A 26877-nucleotide genomic window follows, 5' to 3' on the forward strand; every position below is an offset into this window, starting at 1 on the left:
GTAATATCTGATGAAAGTTTAGAGAATTGAGATTAGGATATTAATCTATTCTGCATACGTGTTTAGACATAATTAACTATAGCATAATAAAATGTACTTTATAAATAGCTGCTGTTCTAAACTAGTAGGTGATGCAGTTGTACTCCTCTCCCTTCTACCTAAATTTTCAGCAAAATTTTGGCTTTTTAAAACATCTGTACATTTTCATTCCATCAAATATGAAATCAATGATCAAAGCAACATTTAGAACACTAGGAAATTCATTTGCAAGTATTAAAGTGGTAAAGCTAAGAATTTTGTATATTCCTATACTCAGATTATTTAATCCATATGCTAAAGTATCGATAATGAACAACATTTGGAGTATAAACCAAGCATTATTTGCTATGTTAAAAGGTAAAGGTTGATATCTGAAACATGAGGATGAGAAAAAGTAATGCTGGAATGTCTTAATTTAATCAACAGACATTCAAAAAAAAATTAATGTGGTGGTTTTTTATACGTACAGAAGTTCAGAGAAGGATCAGCTTAATTTTTCAGGGTATTTGTTGAATATCATTTATTATATTTTTTGAATTTTTCATGTTAATCAATTGTACATTAAGAATTTATAAACACAAATATGAAATATATGGAGGAGAAACATCTTTTATAGCAAAAGCAATTTGCAGAAATTTCATTATATGATGATATTTTGTAAAGGCTTCTTTAGATTGGAATCTATTGTCTTACTGGATAGTCATCTAGTATAAGTTTTGTAGCTTCATTTACTAACATCTTTTGAAACAGCAGAGCTGCAATTCTTCAGAATTTTAAAATATGTAATTTAAGTAAAACAACTAAAACACAAACACAGTATTTGGTTTGCATATGAAATATAAATTACTAAACAGATGTTCATATTTAATTTGTTTTAATTTCAATACAAATGTGAAGTACTTTCTGGTTATTGACTGGTATAAATTAATCAACAATTTGATTTGTACTGGTTGTATGGATATACATTCATTTCAGAACATCTTTGATCCAGTTAAAAAGAGCAGGCTTATTTTCAGTTAAGAGGGAGTATCTGAGGGCCTGTAATAATATGTTGTATTTTAAAGATGTATGAGTGTACTAATTTGGCAGTTAAATGTGATATGCAGGCAGTTTTTTCTATTTCCTGCTTGTAATCATTAGACTTCAGTGTCCTCTCCACTTTTTTCTGTGTTCCTCTCTTCTCTGACCTATTCTTTAATACAAGATATAGGTAAGGCACATATTTCTAAGTTATTTTGTCATTTTAAATGATTGTATAGACCTTATTGGAGAATAAAGCCCACACCTACTTCTGTGTGCATTTTATTCCCTCATGACATTTAAAGTATTGATTTTTTCTAACACTGTTTATAGAAAATCTTTAATTTCTTTTTTATTGTGTCATACTCACAGAACACTATATGTGTGCCTTCTATTAAAGTGGTATGCATATACTGAGGAAAAATTTACCATTTTTACTTGGCAAACACAAATATTTGATAACATAATAGTCATTAAAACATATCAAATGACCCTCAATAAATAACCAACAATTGTCTTCCATAAAATATTCTCTATTGCAAAGACAAAGACATATTTTGAAGGAATTTTTGTGAACGTGAGATCATTGTTATTTGACTTGAAAGAATTTCCATTATGGAGGGATATTCCACAGGTGTTTCTGCAGTTTCCTGTAGGTTACTGTTGAAGTATTTAACTTTCTCTTTGACAATGAAATGTACACAAAAGTCTAAAAAGTACTTGTCTTGCTCTGCATATTCAATTACTATAGAACTATATATGAGCTACTTAAGAATTTTATATAAATTGCTTTTAAAATTATTTCTCTATTTAATAGATATTAAAATTAGATTTTACTTTAGAAATACATTTTTTGCTGTGCTCTTGATTGTAATTTAAGAATTACACACACAAATTATGCAAATTAATTAATGCTTGAGAAGATAAAATTTAATATATTAAATATAATATACTAAAAATTACTATTTATATGTGCAGATATTTAAAATTGTAAAAATGTACTGTACATATAGTTTTAATTGTAGGCTTTTTTGAGAATATTGCTAGTAAGATCAGAATAGTGGAGTTTTATTAGCACTGATGCAAAATAACTACCAAAAAAGAGTAATACTGTTGCCTTCCATGGGATTTTTCTGGCAATAAGGTTTTCCAGAATGAGTAGATGATAATAGTATTGTTTTGTTTTGTAAACATATTTTTTGAAGTGTATGCATGCATGAGATGTGGAGAGAGAACTAGAGGTTAATATGTATCCAAAATTCTGCTACTACATGTGAATTATTGTACCAAACTTACTATGTCATCCTCAACAATAATTTTAATTTGTGTCAAAAGCTGTCTGAAGAATTTCTTCTCTAAGCTTATTAGCTGGAAATCACAGAAGAGGACATGACTTTGAGTTTTGATTATTTAAGAGAGGTAAAAGAAATCCTAGGTGCATTTGGTGAAATATTTTCATTAGAGGTAGGGAAGTATAAGTATCATTTTACAAGGCAGTAGTGAGATCACATGAGGAATACTATATATGATTATAGTGTCCTCATCAAGAATAATTCAGACTGAATTAGATGAATAAAAGTACTATAATGATGTTACATTTTTCTGATCATCCAACTTAGAAAATAAAATGTAAGACAGAATGAAAGGATAAATTTTCAAGAAGTGAATACTGGTATATGGAGAACCTATATAAGGACAAGTTAGTGTATAATATATACAACTATATTATATACTAAGATATACTTTTAAATGAAGATATAGTAAGGAGATGAGCAAGAGGAGTTCTTGTTATTGGAACAATGAAGTCTTCTTGTGGAAGGAGGGAGTAGATGAAGGACAAGAAGCTTTCAAGATGCACCTTTATAGTCTAATGAAAAATATAATGAGATATGATAGCTGGAAGAAAAACATAGCACCTCTTGGGTATTAGTTCTAAAGAAACCAAATGGTCAAGCTCAGGAAAATTTATCCTCTCCCCTATTCCGAAGTCGGGGGAAAAAAAGAGAACCCTAACCACTTTCATTCAATCAAATCTAGGAGCTTCAGAAGCTGAGCATTCGGTAGCAACTTTTGTAGATACTACAATCACAGTTTCTAGTATGATCTGTGTTTTTCAGATGTCCAGGAAGGAAATTAAGCATGATGTAAACATGGTATTTTCTCTTTTTTTTTTTTTTTTTTTTTTTTTTTTGTTTTTTTTTTTTTTTTTTTAGTTTTACTGTTTGTTTGAGGTTTGGGGTTTTTTTTGTTTGGGTTTTTTTGTTTGTTTGTTTTTCTTTTTTGGGGGGGTTTGTTTTGTTTGGGTTTTTTTGTTTGTTTTTTTTTTCTGTTTAAGCATTTAAGTACTGTTAGTTTCATCATAACTAAAGAAGTGGAGGATAACCTGATATTTTTGGCCTTTTTTACTATTTGTGCTCCATGCAGTGAGAGTTGAGAGTTTAACAATGCTGTTAGTTCTATTGACTTGTTCTATAATTTATATCAACTACATCTTTTACTTCTTAAGGCTTTAGATTTTTTCAGTATATGCAAACATCATGAGAGATATTTTAGCACTTTTTCTTGTGAGTGCTTTTATAGCATACTTTTACTGTCTAAAGATATACCAAGAGGCATATGTCCAAATGCTAAGAGGTCTTTGTACAGTGCCCTGAATAATGTACCTTAAATTTTGGTCAGCCCTGAAGTGGTCAGGCAGTTGAACTATTGATCAGCATAGGCCCCTCCAACTATTCTATTCTAGTTTACCCTACCCTACCCTACTGTACCTTATTCTATTCTTTCCATGTTCATTTTAATATGGAAGTACACATACATCGTAATTGTATATCCCTGAGAATAATGAGTATCTTACTTCTGGTTTCAGTGGTAATAAAGAACAAGGAATACAAGGATTAAAAAAGAAATCTCAAGATAGAAACAAAGAAACAACTAAACAAATGTGAAAGCTGGTGATGTTGATACAGCAGAGCTTTCTATTCTCTCATATAATTGAGAAGAATCTTTGATACACCAGTTTAAAACATAACCAAGCCTGATACTCACTTTTATTTATGATATTACACTTCTAGGTGTTTTAAAAGACCATAAAGTGAATTTAAATAATTTTAAAAAAGTGAGTGTAATTTTTTTTTTAAGAAACTTGATAACTCTACTGAAGGAGCATGAATACATCCAGTCAAGTCACTGGACTTCTGTTCTTGATTGTAGTGCCCCATAAATAAATAACAACTCCTATCACATAAGGCCAACTGAGTATAAACACTGTATAGTAGCCATCCTTTTTTTACTTTTTCTAGGAAGAGCCATAATGTTGGGTTAAAATCTTTTTATGCAGCAGTCATGTTCAGTAGAGGCAATTGAACAATGGTTTAATTTCTTATATTGAAAAATGATGATTTCAAGTACTGTGCTTTTTTTTCCTAATGAACTGAATATTTGCAAAGAATATTTATACTAGCAGCAGGTATGTAACTAAATACACCAAGAAAGTCACAAAGTGGAAATGATTGAAATTATTTTTGAGACTTAACTGATTTTAGTATAAAATTATGAAGTCTTACATTCTAAGACAATATCTCTTGTAAAAGAGTTTCTAAAATAAAGAAACAAATGAGTACCAGGAGCAAGCAATATAAAAAGACTTCTAATACAGTTCATAATTCATAAATTAAATTTAAAAAAATAAGAAGTCTGAAAAAGAGATACAGTGGTTGGAGGAAAAAAATTGCTTGTCAAACTCAAGCTCGAATAGTTCCAGGGAGTCTTAATGGATGACTCTGGTCATTGTCTAGTTGTTCAAAAGTGACTCAGTGTTTTTCTTAGGATCTTAAATTCTAGTTATTTTCAAGAGAACTTTGGATTCCAACAGATTTCACAACTCCAAACTTCTCTTTCTAAAGAGGAGAAATGTCACTAAGCATTTGCAAATTTTTAACTTCAGTTTCTGGATTGAATATTATTAATTTTACCGATATCTCCATTCTCTCTTTCTTTATGTTTTCAGCTTTATTTTTTATTACTTTCTTATAAAGCCTTTATAATTTTTCTATCCTTTTCCCTTTATTCTTTAAGAACACTTGTTTATCCCAACATATATTATGCTTTTTGATATCTGGCTTTATGTATGATCTTAGTAATAGGCAGGAAAAAATGAATTAGAGAGAAAAAAATTGTTCCTGCCTGTGTCTTACAGGAGAATTTATGATGGTAGCAGGCAAGAAGATTTTAAGATTTGTTACAAGAAATTAAAACAGATGCTAATGAAACTTTTGAAAAGAAAAGGATATTAAGAGACTTTAATTAATTATCTTGGGTTTTTTTCTTTTTTTGAAAGATTCCCTGTATGACAGATCACTACTTTGGGATTATTCAGTATAAGACTTTTAAAGATTTGTTAGAATATTGATACGTGTATCCTATTTTTTTAAGGATTACTTAGAAGCAGAAAGAAAAAAGGAGGAGTAGGGAAGGAGAGGTTTTCTGAAGAGCTATTAAATATTTTTAAGTCAAGTAGGTAATGAATGTGCATACATCCTCAGGTGGGTGTTGTTTAGGTTTTGGTAGGGGGGTTTTGTGGTTTTTTTGTTTGATTATTTTAGGATTTTTTGTTTGGTTTTGATTTTGGCTTTGGTTTTTTTTGCGGGATTCTTTTGTCAGTAAACACAGAACTACAGAGATGGGAGTCTGAAGAAAGTAAATGTATTTTGCAATAGGATTATTATGTTCTATATTTCTAAATATATTTGTATATAATGTTTATAATAGGGGGGTTTTTTGCAAAAATTTAAAAAATTTAAAGAAATAAGCGTAACTTAGATGCAATCTAGCACTCAAACATTTAGTGAACTATATTTGTTTAAAATTTCATAGTACATTTGTAAATACCCATTTAATATGAGTAAATACCCATTTAATATGAGTAAATACCCATTTAATATACAGATCACATATATATGTTCTATTTGGTGGATGATCTCTATGATTTGTTAATTTCAAGATTTTTATTAGATAAAACCTGATAATAATGTCCAATAGTCAAGTCTGGAGTGATAAGAAGGAAGTGAAAAAACAAATCCGTCATAGTGATTTCAAAAAATGAGTTGGTTAATGTTTTAATTGAATTATTGCCTTTTATACTTGCCTGTCAATTTTGTTTTCCGAACTTGTTTCTGCTATTTATTTTTTCTAGAAATTCCTTCAGTTCTTTAGTGTTCTTCATTATGTTATCCATGTTTACTTCTATAATTGCTATTTGGCTCCTGACATTCTGTGTCATCACTTTCCCTCAGTATTTCAGGTTTTCTTCTTTTGACCAAAATTTGTTGGTATATATTATATTCATTGTAGTTAGAATGTAAAAAAAAATTCTTATTAGTGCAATTGTAAATTAATATTAAAATATACATATAAATATTAACATATAAATATTAACATATTTGATTCCTTTTAAATAATTATTTTTTCATATTAGAGAACTTTGCGAGATAGATATATCTCTCATATCACATATAATGCAGAATATAGTAGCAAAATTGAAATTTTGATAGTTTTAAACTAGTAATCATTTTAAAATAGTAATTCAGTGTAGTAATGCAGTAGTTGCAGTAATTTGAAATATAAATATTCTAGACAATCTGCTTTGATCTGGTTGCTGTAGAGTTGAAAGGGGCAGAAGGGTGTGGGGAGGTGTGTGGAGGGGTTGGATAATAAAAGAGAAACTCAGATCAGCTCATGTAAAAAGTGAAAAATGGAATAGTATGAAAAGTGGATGGTTCACCACTTTGTAGTCTGATTGTTAATCTTCTGAATGGCTCTACATTAACCTATGCAGTTCGTTATGTACTACAAAAATTGATGAAAATTTATGTCCTCTAGTGTCCTTTCAAAGTGCAGAAGGGTTCTGGAAGACAGTGCTACATTAATGAATGTGTTGGGTTATAGTGATCACTAGGTTTAGAGATTTTTAATGTAAATTTCTGAAGCCTTAAGTGCCATCACATAAAAACTAAATAGGTTGCTATCTCTTCTCTCCCATTCCCACCCTATTTGTGCAATCCCTTGAGGTGGTTATCCCTAAGGTATCTGGATCTCTAACGTTTGTACTGATAGAGTTTGAAAATTCTGGATGATCAGTTGCATCACATGCATAACGAACATGACATGCATGCACAAAAAAAATAGAACTGACCTTTATGTGAGTAGTAAGTTCAACACATTCAGGTTGTGGATGTGCTCTGCATGTAGATCAACTTCTAGTGGAAATACAATGAATTAGACGTATGCCAAAGATGAACTGGAAGTATCATGCATAATTTTTTTGGCATATCTGCACATGAGCAGCAAATGTTGGAAGTCCAGAGTATATCACACACTTGTTTCCATCATTAGAAATAGCAGTTGCTGCAAGTAAAATCTGCCATCATGACATATTTAAGTTTTTAAATAATTAGTGAATTACTGGTTCTGCACAAGTCAAAATCAGTTCTACACAGTATTCCAAACAAATGTTTTCTGTCACTTCAGAAAGCAGTAAATGAGTTTACTCCTTATTTCTCAGATAAGTTAAGGTGAAGGTCATGTAATTCTGAATCTACAACTGCTTTTATTGTCAGCTTGTATCCCTAGCATCTGGATCCAATGCAAAGTAAAAAAAAAGGTATTGATTTCTGTTTTGCAAATAATAGCAGTGTGGTGGGAATAATTTTGAGAGGTCAAATTTATAGGAAAGATTAACTTTTCTCTCTCAGCCTTGTGAGAAAAAAGAAAAAAAGTAGCTTAAGACTACTTTTGTTTTTTTTTTTGTTTCAAATATGGTTGAAGAGAATCCTTTGCAGTGGATTTAAAAAAAATGTCATAGATGAGAAACAGAGCAATGCAAAGATTATGAGGGAGCAAAAAGATGTATATGCAAAAAAAGTTTAGGCATAGTCAAATAAAACATCTACTGCCTTTTCTTCACATGGTATTGTATTTTTGCAAATGTCAATTAAATAGGGCTTGAAACAGTGGCTTGAAATAGTGGCTTTGATATTATGATATTGTTCGCTGTCTCCACTAGCTGAGTGGTAGTGAATATAAAGTGAGAGCAGTTCTGGAGAAGGGAAAGGCTGTTTCAGTTCTTGAACTACATTGAGCTACACCAAAGGAAATAAATATATAAGGTCAGATGAGGCCCAAGTTTCCCTGTAGAGGATTAAGTTTTCCTTAATACTCTGCAGAGTTACTTATAGTAATGCAACCCAAGTACCGATTTTGCATAGAACAATGCTGTTGTATCCCTCAGCATTTTAAATATAGTTTTTACTTGATTTGAAAATTTACAGAATGTAGACATGACAAGATGGAAAATTCCTTTATAAAATAAAAGCAAGAATTTGTAAGTTGACGGTGTTTTAAATGAATATCCTTCACATGGCTCTATACCCCTATGTTTCTGTATTGTAGAAGAAAATTTTCCTTCCTGAAATTTATGTCTAATGTAGCCCTCATGATACAATGAAACCGGAACTGTGTCAACTGAACAATCTTTTCTTTATTCAAAAATTTTTTTTTTCCAGTGTATGAGAGTTTACTGCACTCAAGGTTGTTAGTCAAATTATACACCTATCTTTTTTTTATGATATGTATACTTGAAACTTATTTACCTGAGGTCCTTTTTTAGTGCAACATCTATCCTGAAGAGAATATGAAAATATGGTACTTGTCTGGATTAGTTGTCTCTCACAAGTGTTTGTATGTAGTATTTATGTTTATGAATATGCATAAATATACATAATTACACAACCTTTTCATAAAAAAAATAAGAACAATTTTTTTTTTTTATATGTGTCTAAAACTTTACCTGTAAGTATTTGAATCTCCCTTATCTTACATGAGAGACTATTTTGGTCAGAAATCTCAACAAAATAATTCTGAATACATTTCACTTTACATATAAATTAGCTACTTGAAAAATGTATGTGACTCTGGTTTGACTATTGACTGAATATTAACACACACATCTGTCATGCAAAACTTCTTACCTGGACTTTTTTCGTTACTGGGATTGTTCATATCCTTCCCCCCTCAATAAAGCATTCAGTTCCATTTTTCTTATTTACAGAAAACATTAGGCCTTCTTTACAGACAGAGAGTGAGTTGGGGCTGTTCAGTATGAAGTAGTGAAGGCTTCAGAGAGACCTTGGAGCACCTTCCAGTACCTGAAGGGGGCCTACAAGAGAGAGGGACTTTTTATAAGGGCATGCAGTGACAGGACAAGAGGGAATGGCTTTAAGTTGAAGGAGGGTATTTTTAGATTGGATATTAGGAAGAAGTTCTTAACTGTGAGTGTGATGAGGTACTTGAACAGGTTTCCCAGAGAAGCTGTGGATGCCCCATTGCTGGAAATGTTTAAGGTCAGGCTGGATAAGGCTTTCAGCAAACTGTTTTAGTGGAAGGTGTCCCTGCTCATGGCAGGAAGGGTTGCGATGAGCTGGTTTTTAAGGTCCCTTCCAACCCAAACCATCATATGATTCTATCGTTCTAATTTTCTATTTGTATTAAAGTGACTTAAACTGGGAAAAAAACCCAACATGAACAGTGTTGAGCAGAAGTCCCAAGGTGGATAGCTAAATTATGTTTAGATTTTCAGGGTTTTTTTGACATAATCCCTGATTTGGTGTTACACAGTAATGATGCTACTGTTTATGTTCCATCAGGTCACATAGTCAAAAATACATTCAGTATTGTCAGAGATGTATTTGGATAGGAGATGTGTACCAGTGTTCTTTCTCCTCCAAAAATAAGCAATAAAAAGAAACAAACTTGCTGTCTTTATCTATAAATTTAAAGCAAATAACCCAGCCAACCTATAAACCATATGTATTTGAAGTAGTCTTTAAAAAAAAATTTAAGCCTCTCCTTGCATTATACACTGGATAGATGGTTATGTCAGACAGGTTTTTATAAATTTATATTATTTTTAAAATATACTTTTCTGGTCTTTACAGTCACATAGTTAATGACGTGAAAGTGATACTGAAGATTTATTCTACTGCAAATAGAATTTAGCTCAGTTTGATCTCAGTATTTTTATTTTCTTGATCTAAATTTTCAGTTTTGTATTTTGAAAGCTTCTGAAAGGAAGCTTTAGGTGCACAATTAGTTTAAGTTATGAAATATTATTCCCCAAAGTATTGGAGAATGTTATCCCTATCTTCCTATTACATTAGTATACCTCCACAGGAGTATCCTACTTTTTTTGTGTAATCTATTTTCTTCTGTTCAGAAGTATGAGAATATCCTAATCTTACCATATTTAGCTATTTGCAGCATTATTACATTTCAAGTATTTATTTTGAGACAAATGGTCATATAAACTCATCTCATGTAAAAGTAGGTATCTTAAGGCCAGATGAATTGAATTCTCTAAGTGTCTGTTTCCCTTTGTGGGCTACTTAGAATGTACAACTGCTCTGTTTTCTCTTGAGCCCCTCCTCTGAGACTTCTGAAAAGTGAAATCCACACTCAGTACTTACTACCATGCGTATGATGTGCAAAATAATGCTTATTTTGCCAAGTATAAAATATTTATTGGGTAGGGGATTTTTTTTTGCAATGATGGGGTTGTTTTTATGCATGTACATGCAAATGCAGCCTAACACTGAGTTTAGTGATGGCATGTTTGGACCAAATAAATTTCTATAACTGCTCCTTCAGTTTATTCAGAAACTACTGGTCAATAAATCAACATACAGTTGATTTAACATCCAGTTAAAAGTAAAATTCTTCTCTTGTAGTATAAAGATTCTTCAGAGAACTGGAATTACTTGCTTTCCTAGTGGTATTTAGTAGCCTTGGCAAAGTGATGCAAATTATTATTAAAATCTCTGATGTGTTTAAATGTCTTCACCGAGACACTCCTGTAACTATTTTGAGTTCCACCTTATATCTTATGAACTCTTCTTGTGTACATAAACTGTGGATATGCCATTCAGGTGTTTGAGAATGAGCAGAAACAAACAAAAAAATACAAAGTAGTCTTCCTTTTTCCATTTGTTTCTATGATGATTTCTGAAAAATAGAGGAGAGAGTATTTAAACCCATCCCAGCACCTGAGATCATTCATTCAAGCCCACTCCCATTTTAATTAGGTACTGGAAGAATAATTCAGTCAATCTTCTGATTCATGAGAATTTATTTTATATTGATCCTCAAAGCCAAAAGAAGGTTACAGTTATACTCCAACATTTACACAGAAATAGCATTTTAGAAAACTAAGACAATGGTTGGAGAGCACTGTTATTCCAGCATGGCTCTGCTGTGGGAAGGTACAGTTCTAGGGCCCGTGACTTCCACTGGACTTGGAGGGGAAGGACGACTTCTACTACTAAGGATTAAAAATAATCTAGTATTTTGTGCAACAGATAAGTTCTGCTTCTGCAAGTAATGTATTTCCCAGAACCATTATCAATGTTTATAAGTTACATTGTAATAATACACAAGGAAATTTACATTTTGCCTCTTGAGATAGTAACATCTCTGTATTTATAAAAAAATACGGTCTCTTCCATCAGAAGTGTAAAAATATTTATCAGCACATCCTGTATCTATCCTATAAATTGTCTTTCTTAGTAGTATGCTGTTTCTCCCAAATCCTGTTCTGCTCTTGTGTATGGTAATGATTAATTTACTTATAAAAAGATATCAATAATATTTTTCTACTTTGGTATTTATGCCTCACATCAGGGTTCTTTGAATATCCATCAATTTTCTCTAAGAAGTTAATGGATATGAAAAATTCTTTGATGATGCACAGTCTATCTTCTTATGTTAACTTCTGCTAGACCTAGTTCCTTTAATCTATGCTGTCTTCATCTGCAGTATTTGCTTGTTGTTAATAGAAAACATCTTCTTCCGTATAGTTTTTAAATATATATATTCTATAAAGCCAATCAAGTACACTGTACCTAAATTAACCTTAAATTTTAAATTTAAAAATTTAAAATACTTTAGGAGGTTCATTTTAGTATATGGTTCATTGCTCACAGGTCAAGTGTAATAGAGATGAGATGACTGAAAATGAAAGTTTCTTGTGGTGCTTTTGCTTTATTCTTGCTTACATTGCTGATATATGATAAGTTTTGGGTTTACTCTCTTTTTAGTGGTTGTTTTCTTTCAAAGGTATATTGAGGCCACAAGGTTTGCCTGGATTAACTATCTTTATCATAAAGCCAGACAAAAATAACAACTTTTACAGAAACAGATGAGCTGTGGGCTAGGGGGAGAGGAGGGAGCCAGCTACCTTCGATATCACACTTTCAAAACAACAATTTTTAAGGTAGAAAGAAGACCAGCTGCAGAATCAACAATAGACTGTATTCTATTTTTTGTATTCAAATATCTTTTTTCTTTCTTTTTTTTTTTTAGTGGAGAAGGTAGGGGATAAGTAACTACATTTTCTCAACACAGAAGAAACTGCTGGTTTAGAGCAAACGTATTATAATTGTTTTCATTTTCCAGGTTCCATAAATGTGTGGCAATGTTTTACACAATTATATGGTCCATGGAAATAAACACTTTTGGCCATACTTTTTTTTTTTCTTATTATGGAGGAGAAAAATAAGTTACGAATCTCATTTCTTTCCTTTGTCAAGTATACAAATTGGTCTCAATATTTATTTTTGTAAATTGTTTCCCACCAAAAGTACACAATCTGAACTTGTTAGGTAGTCAGTACTCTAATTTGCGTATACTTCCATGATAAAATTTGTCAAATGAAATGAAATATTTTAGACTGTATTACCTGATACATGTTTTTGTTTTTTGTTTGTTTTTTTTTTAACTAGTGAAAAAGGCCATAGATTTTAAATCTAGAGGATTTAAATTGTTTCCAGGGAAAGACAACAGCAACAAGTTTTCTATCTGTGAGTGTACTCCTTTTTTGTTACTTTTTTCTAGTGCAAGAGTGAAGTTTGTGCTGTGTTGTTTGTGTGTTTTCAAAATTATTTATGTATTTCTAATAGAACTGGTTTCTCCAGTCTGCATGGTGAATTTTTAAATATGGTTCTACTCTAAAGGCAGTCTTTCTATAAATCTGGCATTGTAGAAGGACATGTTATTTTGTCAGTCATTTCAAACTAAATTTACAATATTTACAAGGAAACAAATATTCAGCCTACTAGGTGTCAGCTGTAAACTTAGCTCCTATGAACAGATCTGTTATTTTAATTGAACATTAGCATCAGAAGGCTGTGCAAACCAAAACCTATCCTCATTTACAAATGCACAACCACATATTTTTTCAAGAGACACATATGAGGTCACTCTTTGAATTTTTTTTTTTTTTTTTAAAAGTCATTAAGTTTGACATTTTTGACAGATTAACTAACCAAAATTTTAAAAATTCTGGAGATGCTTAGTACCTTCAATTTTAATTAGCAAAATTAAAAACTGAATCAGGTGACTTTCTAGCACAAATTAAATAGGTGTATCACTAAATACATTTAAAGGATACTGTTGTAAAAGAATGTGCCATTTTTATAGAGTTTCTTTTTGGAATAGAACCACATTTTAAATATTAGAAGTAAATAAAATGGACAATGTTAACCTATGTCTGATTATACTACATTTCATTATTCTTCACAGGAGTGAAAGAACTTGTTTATGAAGCACCTTAGGTTGGACATGTTTGCACTAATTTTTTGTTAAACACTGTCAGTGATGGATTCAGTTTCCAGAATTTAGCAGGACACATTAGCATAGGTTCTAATTTTTGGTGTTAAATTGTCAATGTATTAGATACGATTTCTTTTTTTATAGAAAGATGTCTTCAAGCAGCAAGACCCTTTAACATTTACCAAGTCAGAAAAACAAAGCAAAACACACTTCTACTCAGTTTTGTAATGTAACGTATTGCCATATTCAACTTCTCTGTAAACTGCATCACCTAAATAGTTCTGTAAAGCATTTCTGGTTTATTTAAAAAAAATTGTGTGGACATATTTTAAAAAAAATATTCTTTTTATGAGTACTGGGCGAATGGAAAGTAGAGTGATTTTACAATATGAAATAACAGTAAGATACTTACAGTAGTGTTTATAAAGTACATCACTGAGGTCTCTGTCTGGTGGCTCATCTGCGTTTTTATAGTTAAAAATTATAATAATACAATGGATGATAAAAGAGACTGTTTCTCTATGCATGTATTTTGCACTAATCCTTACATTTTCTTCTAAATAAACTTTAATAGAAATTCCATATTTATAATGAATTACGAGAAACTTTTGATATCCAAAGTTGATTATTATGAAATTAGTGATGAAATTTGTCAATATATTTTTGAAGGTCTTTATATAATTTCATAGTTATGATATTCTATGTAAAACTGAAAACTTCTTTATCTTTTTTAGTGATTATGCAGAATAGATTACTTATATGTGTCAATAATAAGTGAAGGTGAAAATCTTGGTAATTGATATCTTTAGTCATCATAACCTTGTCATAAATAGATACCTAAGATTTTATATCATAATCTAGCATTTAGTTAGCTAGTCACTTTGGTAGCTGAGGAATTGAAGAACAGTATTTCATAAGACAGTTATGTATTTGGCTGTTGACTAGACAATTTTTGCAGTGTGGTCTCAACTGAGTCTGTACTTGCATTACAATGACAGATAAGGTCCTTTAAAAAAAACAACGTACATCATTCAAATGTTAGTGGTAATAAGATAAGGATAAGTGACCTATTTTACATTATACCTTATATTAGCAATGTCTTTAGAAATTTTCATACAGCATTCTCATCTGTATGTCCTTTCATTATTTTACATCTTTTTTTTCAATGTTATATAACATTCAATACTAATGCATAGGTGATTTGCACAGAGGAAAGCCAGAATGGTGGTATTCGATATGATGATACACTTTGAAACAAGTATACATCAACCTAATTTTAGAAGTGTTGGCATTACCAAATGAATTAATTGGGGAACTAATCAACCAGGATTAGTACTCTGGAATGTCTTGCTCCCAGTTTCTTGACCATTGACACCAATGAGTACTTTCCCAAGATGCCTTTAATTTACTACAGGAAACCCTTTCTTTGCTTGCTGTCATATGAGCATCTGGGGTGTAAAACAGATATCTGTGGAATTACATGGAGCTGTAGACTGAAAAATCAAGCATTATGTCTGTAAAAGTAACATCAATACAAAAATCCTAAAATGTGCAGTTATTTTTTACTAAGTACTTAACAGAAATCAGATTGGTTTTAAAATTGTGTAAATGCATTTTAGAATTGGGATCAAATCAGAAATTTGTTTAATGACTTCTACCTATTCATTTTCTTCTGTATTTTTACTGTACTATATGTCTTCTTTTTAGAATTTAATTATTTTATTGATTTTCTTTAACATAAACCTTTATATTTTTATTTATGAATAATGACAAATCCATATCTTATAATTTAAAAATCTATTTTGTAGATTATTTCTAGGAATGAAAATTTTTACAGAAGATATAAAAAAGCAATAAGATTTTCAAACTTCCATTTTCTATAGAAGTTGAAGTGTATAATAGTGTATAATAGTGTATAATAATACCTTGAAATCCAGTAGAATATTCTTTTTTATATTAATATTTCCTCTAGCACCTGTGTATGGGGAAATATAATGTCCAAATATAAAATATTTATTTGAAATATGAAAACATGAATTATAATAAATAGAAATAAATCTGTTTAAATAATAGTTTTACTTTATTTTTTATAGTAAAGAATTTCTTCTGTGTGCATTGTTATATGATGCATGGCCAAATGGCAGCATTGTAATTTGTATAATATTATTATCAGGCATCATGAATAATTTCCTAACTATAGTTTTAATATATATTTAATGTCAGAAATGTCTTCTCTGTATATTCTGACTACTTATGATGATTCTGGATTTCTCATGCCTCATAATGAACCACCCAGATATTTCCAAAGATATTTAGTTAATTCTAAATGCTTATCCAACAAGATGGCCTTGTGAAATGCAGTTTTTTCAATTGTAGTTGTCCGATAGATAGATAGATAGATATAGATATATATATACTCCAATATTAGCATGAACTTGGGTTTCTGTAGCTAATATACTTTCATCACATGTACAAGTATTGGGGGAGGAGAAGACTGAAACCTGAAACCCCGAACCAGGAGGAAAAGTTGTCCTGTCCCCAAAGTCCCCTGAACATAGAGATGCAGATGAATAGAGATTGTCTTGGTTTGCTACTAGAGCAACCTTGAACAGCTTACAGGTATTTTGGGACAGAGGAGGGTGAATACTATGGATCCAGCTGATAAGGGCTGAGCTTGATAGGTTTTTTGAGCAGCGTGCTAATGTGAGATGTTTTCTTTTTAAGCCTCTACAACATTTGCATTTGGCCTTTGGCTTTCTCAGGGTTACTAAACCAATTTTTTCCTCTCTCTGTGTGTGTAAGAAAAATCTCAAGGAAGGGAAAACACCCAAGTATTCTGAATTATTTTCTTCTTCATTAAAAGCTGAAATTTAATGAACACCCTTTAGAAATATAGTTAGAATATATATTTTTCTATTCATGTGCATTCTATTTACAATGTAATGTGGTTGCCCTAATTATATGCAAACTATTTCCTTAAAGAAAAATAAAAATCTAATACTGCAAATCCATTGATCTAGTTCAGTAATAAAAATGAATAAATGTTAAGATCTTTCTGCCTAATATAAATCTCTTGGCTTCATGTAAATTTGTATTATTTTTTTTTTTAATATTCTTCTATAAGGCTATGAGTTTACCAAGTAATAGCAGACTAACTTCCTTTGCTAACTTTTTGGCTTTTTTGAACTCCGCTACTTCTGGGTTCAATGAACTTGAAAAATTAAGTGCAAAAGTTAGTAGAATTATTTTGACCTAAAATTATTTTTATAAGATATACTTTTTAAGCTGTAAAAATTACAAGAAAGTATATAATTCAAAGAAAAAAAAGTAAGTGAAGAGGTAGTTGAATATGTTGAGGGATATGCTGAGGGTTAGGTTGCTACATACGAATTTTCAGAAAAACACACAGAATGGTTCACAGGAAGTTTATATCTGAAAATCCGTTTTAGTTTATTGTAAGATAAATGTATGCAAATCAAACTGGCCTTTTGAGTTTACCTTCAGATCACCATATTTTGGGAATATATACATTTTCATTCCTGATTAAGGACAATTCTCTCAACAGGAGCTTATACATTCAAGTTTTATTAAAATTCAAGGAGAAAAGGTCAGCTCTTAGTGGAGATGACATTTATTAGTGTATATTCAGAATAAAATCTTAGATCCCTAAACCTGATGAACACTCCTTTAAATGTTAATGTTTCGAATGAAATAACAACATGTTTCTATATGGATTCAATAATATTACAAACAAAAAAATAGCTAATTATTACATCTTATTAAAAAGTGTGGGTTTTTCGGAAAAAAAATCAGAAAATACATGCTTTGCTTCTTATAGGGAGGAGAAACTTATGTATTGAAACTAGAGTTTATATTGGTGATCATATTCTGTAGAAAATCTGTTTTAAAAGACCTAGAATGGAAAGAATATACTTTTTCATGTTTGTCAATTTTAATTGCTTAACTCTGTATTTTGTAAAAACTATATTATTTTATCTCTTTTTTTGTTTATTTTATTTTGTTTTTGTTTTTGTTTTTTTTTCAGTAAATGAGGGAGGTATTAAACAGGCGTCCAATTTGTGTCCAGATCCTGGAGAACCAGAAAATGGAAAACGGATAGGCTCAGATTTTAGGTAAAATATAAATCCTACCATTGTATCATTTCTCTAATACTGAACTTGGAAAATGTATCTGCTAAAAATGTATTACTGTTGTTGAGTACTCTTTCAAAACTGACCTTCTCAGTAAAAAGTAATCTGAAGTTCTGTATAAAGTTATGTCATGCAATATAGCCTCTACTTAGTATGCAAAGAAATATAATTCCTACTTTTAAGAGAGCATATATCTCTGATAATCTGGCAAAAATTGGATTGAAGGTAAGTTGAAGTAATTTTCTCTGTAAATACTGTATTAGATTTACAAATATTGAGCATACATGTGGTACTGGAGGTTTTTGTGAAGGACAAAGCAAAACTGAATGCAATACAAATAGAAAAATAAAACCTCAGCAAAGAAATTTCAGATATTATAGAACTATTCTTTGGACTATAATAGAGAATACTGCATTTTCTACAGTATGTTTTTGAGGAACCCAGAGCTTTGATACATGTAGATGCATTTCTAGTAGTGGCTTAGCATCTTTAATGCAGACTATATTTTTCATTAATTTTTAAATATTCTTCTCTATTCTCAGCTATCTTTCAAATTCCTTATCTTGTAAGGAAAAAAGGTTTTTCATACTCTTTCAAAACATTCTACTGTCTTTTTCTCAGTGAACACATATGACTCCTAATTTCAGTATCAGCAGTGGTTGAGTAGAGAGACACATACATAATCACTTTTTGAAAATGTTTTGAATTTCAATCTCTTTTCTGAGTTTCTCACTTGCTATCCTTTCAATTGTTGAACATTTTTTTTAAAAGCGGTAACATTCATATTATTTTATATTTTATATATAGACAATTTAGACTGTATAAAAAGAATAAATCTATGTTCTAGTTTCACATCATATGCTAATTTCACATTATCATTATGTTTACAAATCTCTTTGAAACACCTAATTGAGGAAAAATAAAAGGAAAAAAATATTAAAAGGAAGATTGATAACTTTTAAATTAATTGTTTTTATTACATTTAGGTTTGTTATTACATATTTTGTATTTTACATATCACATAGAACACTTCTAAGCATTTGAAGATAATAACTGTTAGAGTAATCTGGGGAGATGTACAAAGATATAAGAAACTAGGATACTTCATTCTTTTATGCAATTTCTTGTACCTTCTTCTGTGTGTTTTTTGTTTTTTCTCCTCGTAATCAAGCAAAACATTAAATTGAAAATGACATCCAAGTAAATGTGCTAGCTAGCAGTCAATCATTATAATTTCAGTTATTATAGTCTTCCTATTTCTCTAGTTTTGAGAAAAGAAAAAGTTTAATGTGCATCAGAGAAAGCTTTATAACTGATTTTATAAAAATGTCATTTCTGATGTCAGCTGGCAAACAAATTGTCAATATTTTCAGAGAAATAAAAATAAATTCACTGTGTTTAACTACCATGCTCTCTAGAATCATTACATAGGTCGGTGTTTTATATTTTAACTTCAAAAATACTCCTTGAGAATGAAAGCCTTTGATGGAGAAGATTCCCATCCTTTTCTAGTGTTATCTCTGCATGTGGTCACTGAAAGACCTACTTGCCAAGATTATTCTATGTGAGGGGCAGTACCTTGAAGAAGATATGATGATTATTGTCCCGCTCTGCTCTGCATTGTGGCCTCATCTTGAGTAACTGTGTGGAGTTTTGGGCACCTCAGTATATAAAAGGAGGACCCCTGGTGATCTAGTGGTCAGGATGCGGCGCTCTCACCGCCGCGGCCAGGGTTCGATTCCCAGTCAGGGAACTCCTCCGGGCAGATGGACCTTGTCAGCCCTGTAAGGCCATCCATCTAAGAGAACGTCACTCTAAACAAACCTACGTCCTGAGGATATCACTGCCACTGTCCGAGCTCGCTCGGCCCCGGCAGATGAACCTTAGGATTAAAGGGTGGGCTCAGTTTAGCACACGCTGTGTCTCACCTAAAAAATCCACTGCGCAGGCTCGAAGGGTAAAGACCTTTCCCAAATCTTTGTTCACGAAGACTGGCCATGAGTATATAAAAGGCATTAGGCTATCAGAGAGCATCCAAAGGAGGGCCACAAGGATGGGGAAGGGCCTTCAGGGGAAGCCATATGAGGAGTGGCTGAGGTCACTTGGTCTGTTCAGCCTGGAGAAGAGGAGACTGAGGGGAGACCTCATTGGAGTTGCAACTTCCTCATGAGGGGAAGAGGAGGGGCAGGCACTGATCTCTTCTCTGTAGTGACCAGTGACAGGACCAGAAGGAATGGCCTAAGTTTTTTGTCAGGGGAGGCTTAGGTTGGATATCAGAAAAAGATTTTTCACTCAGAGGGTGGCTCTGCACTGGAAGAGGCTCCCAGAGAAGTGGTCACAGCACCAAACCTGCCAGATTCAGGAAGATGTATTCTGAGTGTAGCTCTCAGAAACAACCCAAAAAAGACTAGTTTCCTTTGAAAAGATTTTTATCCACTATTTTGTGGTAGCCTCTCTTTATAACAAAAAAACATTGTATTTGGAAATAGTGAGAAGAAATATACATATACATGCACAATTTCTACCCACTTTGTTGACAGGCTTTGAAAAAGGTAGCAATTACTCTTTGGGTTGTATTCCTCTTAATATGTTAGGGATAAATAAAGTGGTTTTCTATCTAAGGCTTGTTAAGTATCTTATGAATGTGAATGTTGAGATTCGTACTTGTAAAGAACAGTATTGGTGCATGTTAATAAAATATGCACATTTATTTCATGTTGAACACTTCATGCATTGGAAAAAGATCTTACGGGGAACAAGAGCAGACTAAAAATTTTCAGCACTCATTAAAATTCCTTTTTAAGTTAACATGGTTTCAATTCTTGCCACTATCATAATGGTTGCTCAATAGCTTCATAAGCTTCCAAAGTAAGAATGTTACGAATTCTTTAAAATAAATAAATAATACATTTACATTTGTTTAAAAACATCCAGTACTATAGAAAATCTTTTCCACGTTGTCTTGTATCTGACAGAGGGAAAAATAGCATGCTTTCACCTTTCCCTTCTTGAAGTCCCTCTCTCTGTAATGAAGGAAATAGTTTTACTTTAACTCATCTTTCTTCTTTTCCCTTCTGAAAGAGAAAATTCCAATTACAATACCTTCATTTTAAAACACAGTATTTTGAAGAAGGGTTTAGTTCTATCTTTATTAAGATCAATCAAAATCTAATTTTGGTACAATTTAATCTATTTTAGAGAAGATCATGTTCTTTTCACTTCTCTTTAGCTTTCTTCAAAGTGAAGGTGCAAGTTTGGAAGCATTTTATTGCAATTTCACTCCTGTTCTGATTATAAACACTACCTACTCTCAGCACATTCATTTGTTCTTACATGGTTCTTATACAGACTTAGAAAATCTGCAATGCAAGCTCTAAGACAAATATCAGCATTTCATGACATTCTCTGGGACCTGGAGCTACCTTTTGGATATTTTTTTCTAATATGAAAATTCAAATGAAAATATCTAATGTGAAAATTCCCCATTGCTACATTTTGAAGTTGTAAAGACTTTGTTTCTGATGCTAGATACCCATTTGAGCATAACAGATTTTACAGGTTGGAATAAAGTCAAAAAGACGTACTCATTTCCTGTAAAAGAAAAACATTTTACCTCAGAAAGAAAACTTCCCTTTCCTGTAAGTTTGTTAAAATTTTAGATGTACTACTAAGTATTATGCTAGAGTTTCCTAATTTACTTTACCTGTCATACAGTAAAATACACATCTTTTTCACACATGTCCAATTTTAGAACCAATGCCGCTATGGAAAATATAAGAAAGACATAATAGATAAAGAGAAAAAGTTTTCATGTGATATTGTTGCTTTTTTTAGTTTTTGAGTTTTGAAGGGTTTTTTTCTTTGCCTCATAATAAAACACCTGTGCAAACATAATTCAATCTGGATATGTTTATTCCACTAGAAGCAAACATGTTCCTCCACTGCCATCCCAAAGTTCTGTCTTTGTGAAATGAATGAATTAGCCCATCTCTATTCCTCTACCTCTGTAGTGTGATACAACTGGTATTTAAAGTTGAGATTCCGATCAAACTTGGATCACGACAAAACAGTAAATGCTCTTGGACAGCCACAAATATGCTAGTGTAGTCTTTAAAATACATAGAATCATAGAATCATAGAATCATAGAATAGATTGGGTTGGAAAAGACCTCCAAGATCATCAAGTCCAACCCCTGATCCAACTCCAATTACTATATCATGGCACTAAGGACCACATCCAATCTCTTTTTAAAAACCTCCAGGGATGGTGAATCCACCACCTCTCTGGGTAGGCCGTTCCAATGCCTGATAACCCTCTCTGTAAAGAATTTCTTCCTAACATCTAACCTAAACCTCCCCTGGCAGAGCTTGAGCCCGTGTCCCCTTGTCCCATTGTTGGTTGCCTGGGAGAAGAGACCAACTCCCACCTGGCTATAACCTCCCTTCAGGTAGTTGAAGAGAGTGATGAGGTCACCTCTAAGCCTTCTCTTCTCCAGACTAAACAACCCCAACTCCCTCAGCCTCTCCTCATAGGACTTGTGCTCAAGTCCCTTCACCAACCTTGTTGCTCTTCTCTGGACCTGCTCCAGCACCTCAATATCCTTCCTGAACTGAGGGGCCCAGAGCTGAACACAATACTCAAGGTGTGGCCTCACCAATGCAGAGTACAGGGGAAGGATCACTTCCCTGGTCCTGCTGGCCACACTGTTCTTGATGCAGGCCAGGATGCCATTGGCCTTCTTGACCACCTGGGCACACTGGCACCCCCAGGCTGGCTGCTCTCCAGCCACTCTGTGCCCAGCCTGTAGAGCTGCAGGGGGTTGTTGTGGTCATATTCTATTGAGAGAAGGAAGAATATGAAGTTTATATTAAAGACAATTTATTTTGTCGATAGCTTGACTTACAGTATAAATAATGATAATATCTTCTTTCATTTTATATTATAAATTAATTTGTAGTTATTCTTTGGAAGAATGACCTTGAAGTGAAATATTGATTGCCTAGATTGACTAGAAGTTTCACACTTAATTTTCCTTAAATATTCTCTGAATCACACACTCTTCTCTGTAGATATGCAAGGTGAGCTTCTAGACTCTGCAACTTCAAGCCAAACATACTGAAAATTTAACAATACTCTATTTACAGCATGAGATGTGCTGACATACTGATTGTTTCTTTATGCTAGCATTGAAATGTATCATAATATTAAATTAGTTATTTGATAGAGATGGACTTTGAGAGATAATGTTTAGTTATTTCTGGTTGTACTTTTTTTTTTTTAATGGCTAAAAATGATGTCTCTCAAATTTGTTCAGTTCCAGGTATGAGCAGTATAGGTAAATACAGCAGAAACATGTGAATCTTGGAGAATGTTTTTCTATACTTGAATTTATATGTGACTTTTCAGTTGATTCCACTGAAAAAATATTGGACTTCTATGTACAAATTCAGATGTATTCCCTGCATATGAGTGCAAAAATCCAAACTGCATCATCTTGTTTTTCTAGTCTGTCTCACCTACTCATCACAAAATTTACACAAGAAATGTAAGTTCAAAGTGCAGAATAATACAATTTATCACTATAGCTGAGTTTGAGGTTTTTATTCCTTGAATAATTGATTCTTGTTCAATAATAATTTAAAGAATATATCAAATAATGGAGGAAAAGAACCTAAAATGAGGTAGTTTGTTACATGAATGCCAACTGTTAAAAGAATACTATTCAGTATAAACTTCATATGAAGTTCAAAATTTTAGGCTTACTCTTTCTCATCATTCAGAGATTCTATAGTTTCATTTTAGACTCCTTCTTACTGCTTTCAGTTTGTGTTGTTTAAAGAGGGGTTGAGGCAGATGATGGAGACTTTAAAAGAGATACGAGATTAAAGTTTTTACAACTTTATATAACTTCGTTATTAATATTTACTCATACTTTTTTTTCTAACAAAAATATATCCAAAATTTGGAGGTTTTCATGAAATTCAAACCTAATGGCAATCCTCTTTTGTCCTATTAGAAAGAGAAATTTGCAGATAAAGTTACTGAGAGTCAAGCATTCAATTGTGGAGCTCTGAAATGCTTTAGCTCATTATATCATATATGCATAAGCTTTGAATGAATTCAAAATAAATTGAACAATTTAAGTGAGTCACAAAAAAATGATTAGAAGGGTCCTTCACAGGGCATCCACTCCATCCTCCTACCCAAAGCAGGACTAATCAGATCATCTGTGGCTTTGTTTAGCCAACCCTGAAAACTCCTAAGACTGAAGAGTACACAGGAGTCTGAATATGCTGTTGTAGCTCTGCCCCGCTTTACTGAAAGAAGTTCCTTCCAAAGTAAAATCTGAATCTTCTAAACTGTACCTCTTATATTATTTGCCACATTTAGAAAAGTTTGGCTTTGTAATGGTTCTGGAAGTGGTTAAGGTCTGCTATTAGATAGTACCTTAGCTTTCCCTTTGTTAGACTAATTAAGGCTAAGTGCCTCAGTTTTTTACTGTAGGTCACGTGCTCTAAGTCTCTGACTAACCTCCAAATGCTAGAGTTCTTAGCAATCTCTGTCTTGAAGTGGGAGGCCAAACATTGGGTTTAATATTCCAGACACAGCCTCACCAGCTGAGTAATAATTTCACTTGATCTGCTGCCAGCACTTGATCTGCTGCCACAACTTCTAATGTAGTTAAGTATATAGTTTATTTTATTCAGGATGAGAACACATTACTGATCAATATTGCAAAACTTTGTACCTCTACTTGTTGAGTTTCATGAGATTTCTGTTGGTCCAGTGCTGAACTTTGTCAGGTGTCTGGATTGAAGCTCTGCTATTCAGTGTGTCAGCTATTTTTCTGCTTTTGTATGATCCATAAATCCATGGATCCATAAATTCTGTCTCACTGTCAAAGTTGAGGACGTAAATATTAAACAGCATAAGACTCCGTATTGATTTCCTAATGCTCAGCTTATTACTGGCCACCAGCTGAATATGAAGGCATTGATTCCTACCCTTTGATCACAGCTGCCAGGCCAATTTTGAATATATATTTATTCAGTGTATATTTTGTCATCTCTCATAAGACACTAGTGTAAGAGGTGCTGTCAAAAGCCTTGCTGATGTTGAGCGCTGTTACACAGAGCACTAATAGCTCTACCAGTGGTCCGTGTAGCCTGTCATTTTGGCGTAGAAGACAAGCAAGTTCATCTTTTGGTAAATCTGTGTAAGTGTTCTTAATTTCCTGTTCGTGCTTTCCTAGAGTATGTGTTCTTTCTAAAGACTGATGTAAGGTTCCTAGCTTCTCCTTGCCTTTCTTAAAAGTTCATATAGTGATAACCTTTCCATAATCACTAGGAACTTCTCATCACCATAATTTTTCATAGATGATACCAACCTTGCACAGACTCAGTCAGATTTTTCAGCACTCTTTGGTGAAAGTTCTCTGGCTCCCTGCCTTTGAGTACAGACATCTTCTTTTACCTGTTGCTCCTCAGTATTGGCTGTCCCTCTTCTTCAGAAATCATGTTGGTACATAGAGATGCCTGGGAGCACATGTGCTGTAGAAATTGATGCAGAAGAGACATTTAGTATTTCTGGCTTTTCCATATTGGATTTCAGCACCACAAAGTTGCCTCATCCATTTATTAATGAACCCACATTGTATATGAACTTTCTTTTGTGACTGATATACCCACAGAAGCTCTTTTCCATACTAATGTGCCTTGTCAGTCTTAGCTCTAGCAAGGGGCTCGTCCAAAGAGTCTAATTTAGTCACCCAGGGATTACTAAATTAGTAGCTCTGGTTCAGAAAGTTCATTAATCATAAATGATTGAAATATGGTAATGATGAGAAGATGAACTATAAATGTTTGCTGTATTCTAAAGATTTTCTCTAAGCATTCACTTTTCATCACTTTTAGTGTTAGCATACTGGACTAAGTGAACCCAGTCTGGACTTTGGCTGCATCCACAGACAATTGTTTTTTTGCTGAATATCTTCTGCTTTTGAAATTTGTGAGAGATTTTTCATGCTGTTCTTTAGATTTTTTTTTTTTTGGTTTATGTATGTCTATATAAAATATAAAAATTAACAACTTCATAGCTATATTGTGCTTCAGTTCTCTTGAGATTTACACAGCAGATACAGTCACACATTTAGGAGGGTTCATCTGGTAAAGAGTTTGGGTCAAATGTAAGTCAGAAAATCAAACTGCCCTTATTTTTCCACACTATTTGTGGTCACTTGTTCCCACACTGTTTTTGAAATAGTCTACCAGTTTTCTCTAAAATAATACCGCCCCACAGTTCAGAGGCAGACTACTCAAAGCTTCCATGATCTGATTTTCTCACTCTCAAGTTTTTAGTTCTCTAAAATATAAGCAGGCTGTGATCAGGACTCTCACATGTCCTCCTGCAATACCTCTGGATATGCAATAGATATCATCAATTTTATCCTATCAAGAACCCCTCTTTGTCTTATAAAACCATCCTCAAATTACCTGGTATTCTGTCAAAGAAAAAGAAAATGAAAAACACTCCAAACTTTAATGAAGTTGCTACCTCATCAAACCCATGGCCAAGTGCTCTAGGGAAAACTAATTTGCATGTCCTTTTTGAATCTTCATCATGTTCACCTTAGGTATCTCATGCACCCTCCTAGGGAGGGAGGTGACACTATCCTCTTGTACTCAAATTATGAAACTTTTTTAAGAGAAAGATGGATTTTGAACTGAATTCTTTTATGTCACAGATTAAAGTCAGTGGAGAAAAAAAATATTGTCATCAGAAAAAAGAAGAATCTCTCCTACTAGACAATTTTGAAAGAATTACTGTTTTTCCATTTTTAAAAAAAGTGCATAGATAGATAATGACAGCAAAATATTAAAAAATGGTAATCTAGACTAGGCTTTTAAGTTACTTAACAGACACAGATTTTAATATTTCCTTAACAAGCTCTCTTATTATTGTCTTTTTTAGTTGATCTACCATGGAAATCGATCTCTGGCTCTTCTATTT

At 32.5% G+C, this 26877-nt stretch overlaps 1 protein-coding gene across 6 annotated transcripts in view; it reads left to right on the forward strand.

Annotated features, from left to right (window-relative positions):
* Positions 1-26877, forward strand: part of CSMD3 (CUB and Sushi multiple domains 3) — a 610641-nt gene that overhangs the window by 257913 nt on the left and 325851 nt on the right. For 3 of the 6 annotated variants that reach the window (XM_027645676.1, XM_027645678.1, XM_027645673.1), the window contains 2 exons: positions 12888-12965; positions 17762-17849. In XM_027645676.1, the coding sequence (XP_027501477.1) occupies positions 12888-12965; positions 17762-17849 (166 nt within the window). The remainder of the gene's footprint in view (positions 1-12887; positions 12966-17761; positions 17850-26877) is intronic. The other 3 variants (XM_027645674.1, XM_027645679.1, XM_027645675.1) reach the window with 1 other exon arrangement.

The sequence above is a fragment of the Corapipo altera genome, unplaced genomic scaffold (assembly GCF_003945725.1).
Source record: "Corapipo altera isolate COAL_440 unplaced genomic scaffold, ASM394572v1 51, whole genome shotgun sequence".
In the NCBI taxonomy this organism is placed as follows: Eukaryota; Metazoa; Chordata; class Aves; order Passeriformes; family Pipridae; genus Corapipo; species Corapipo altera.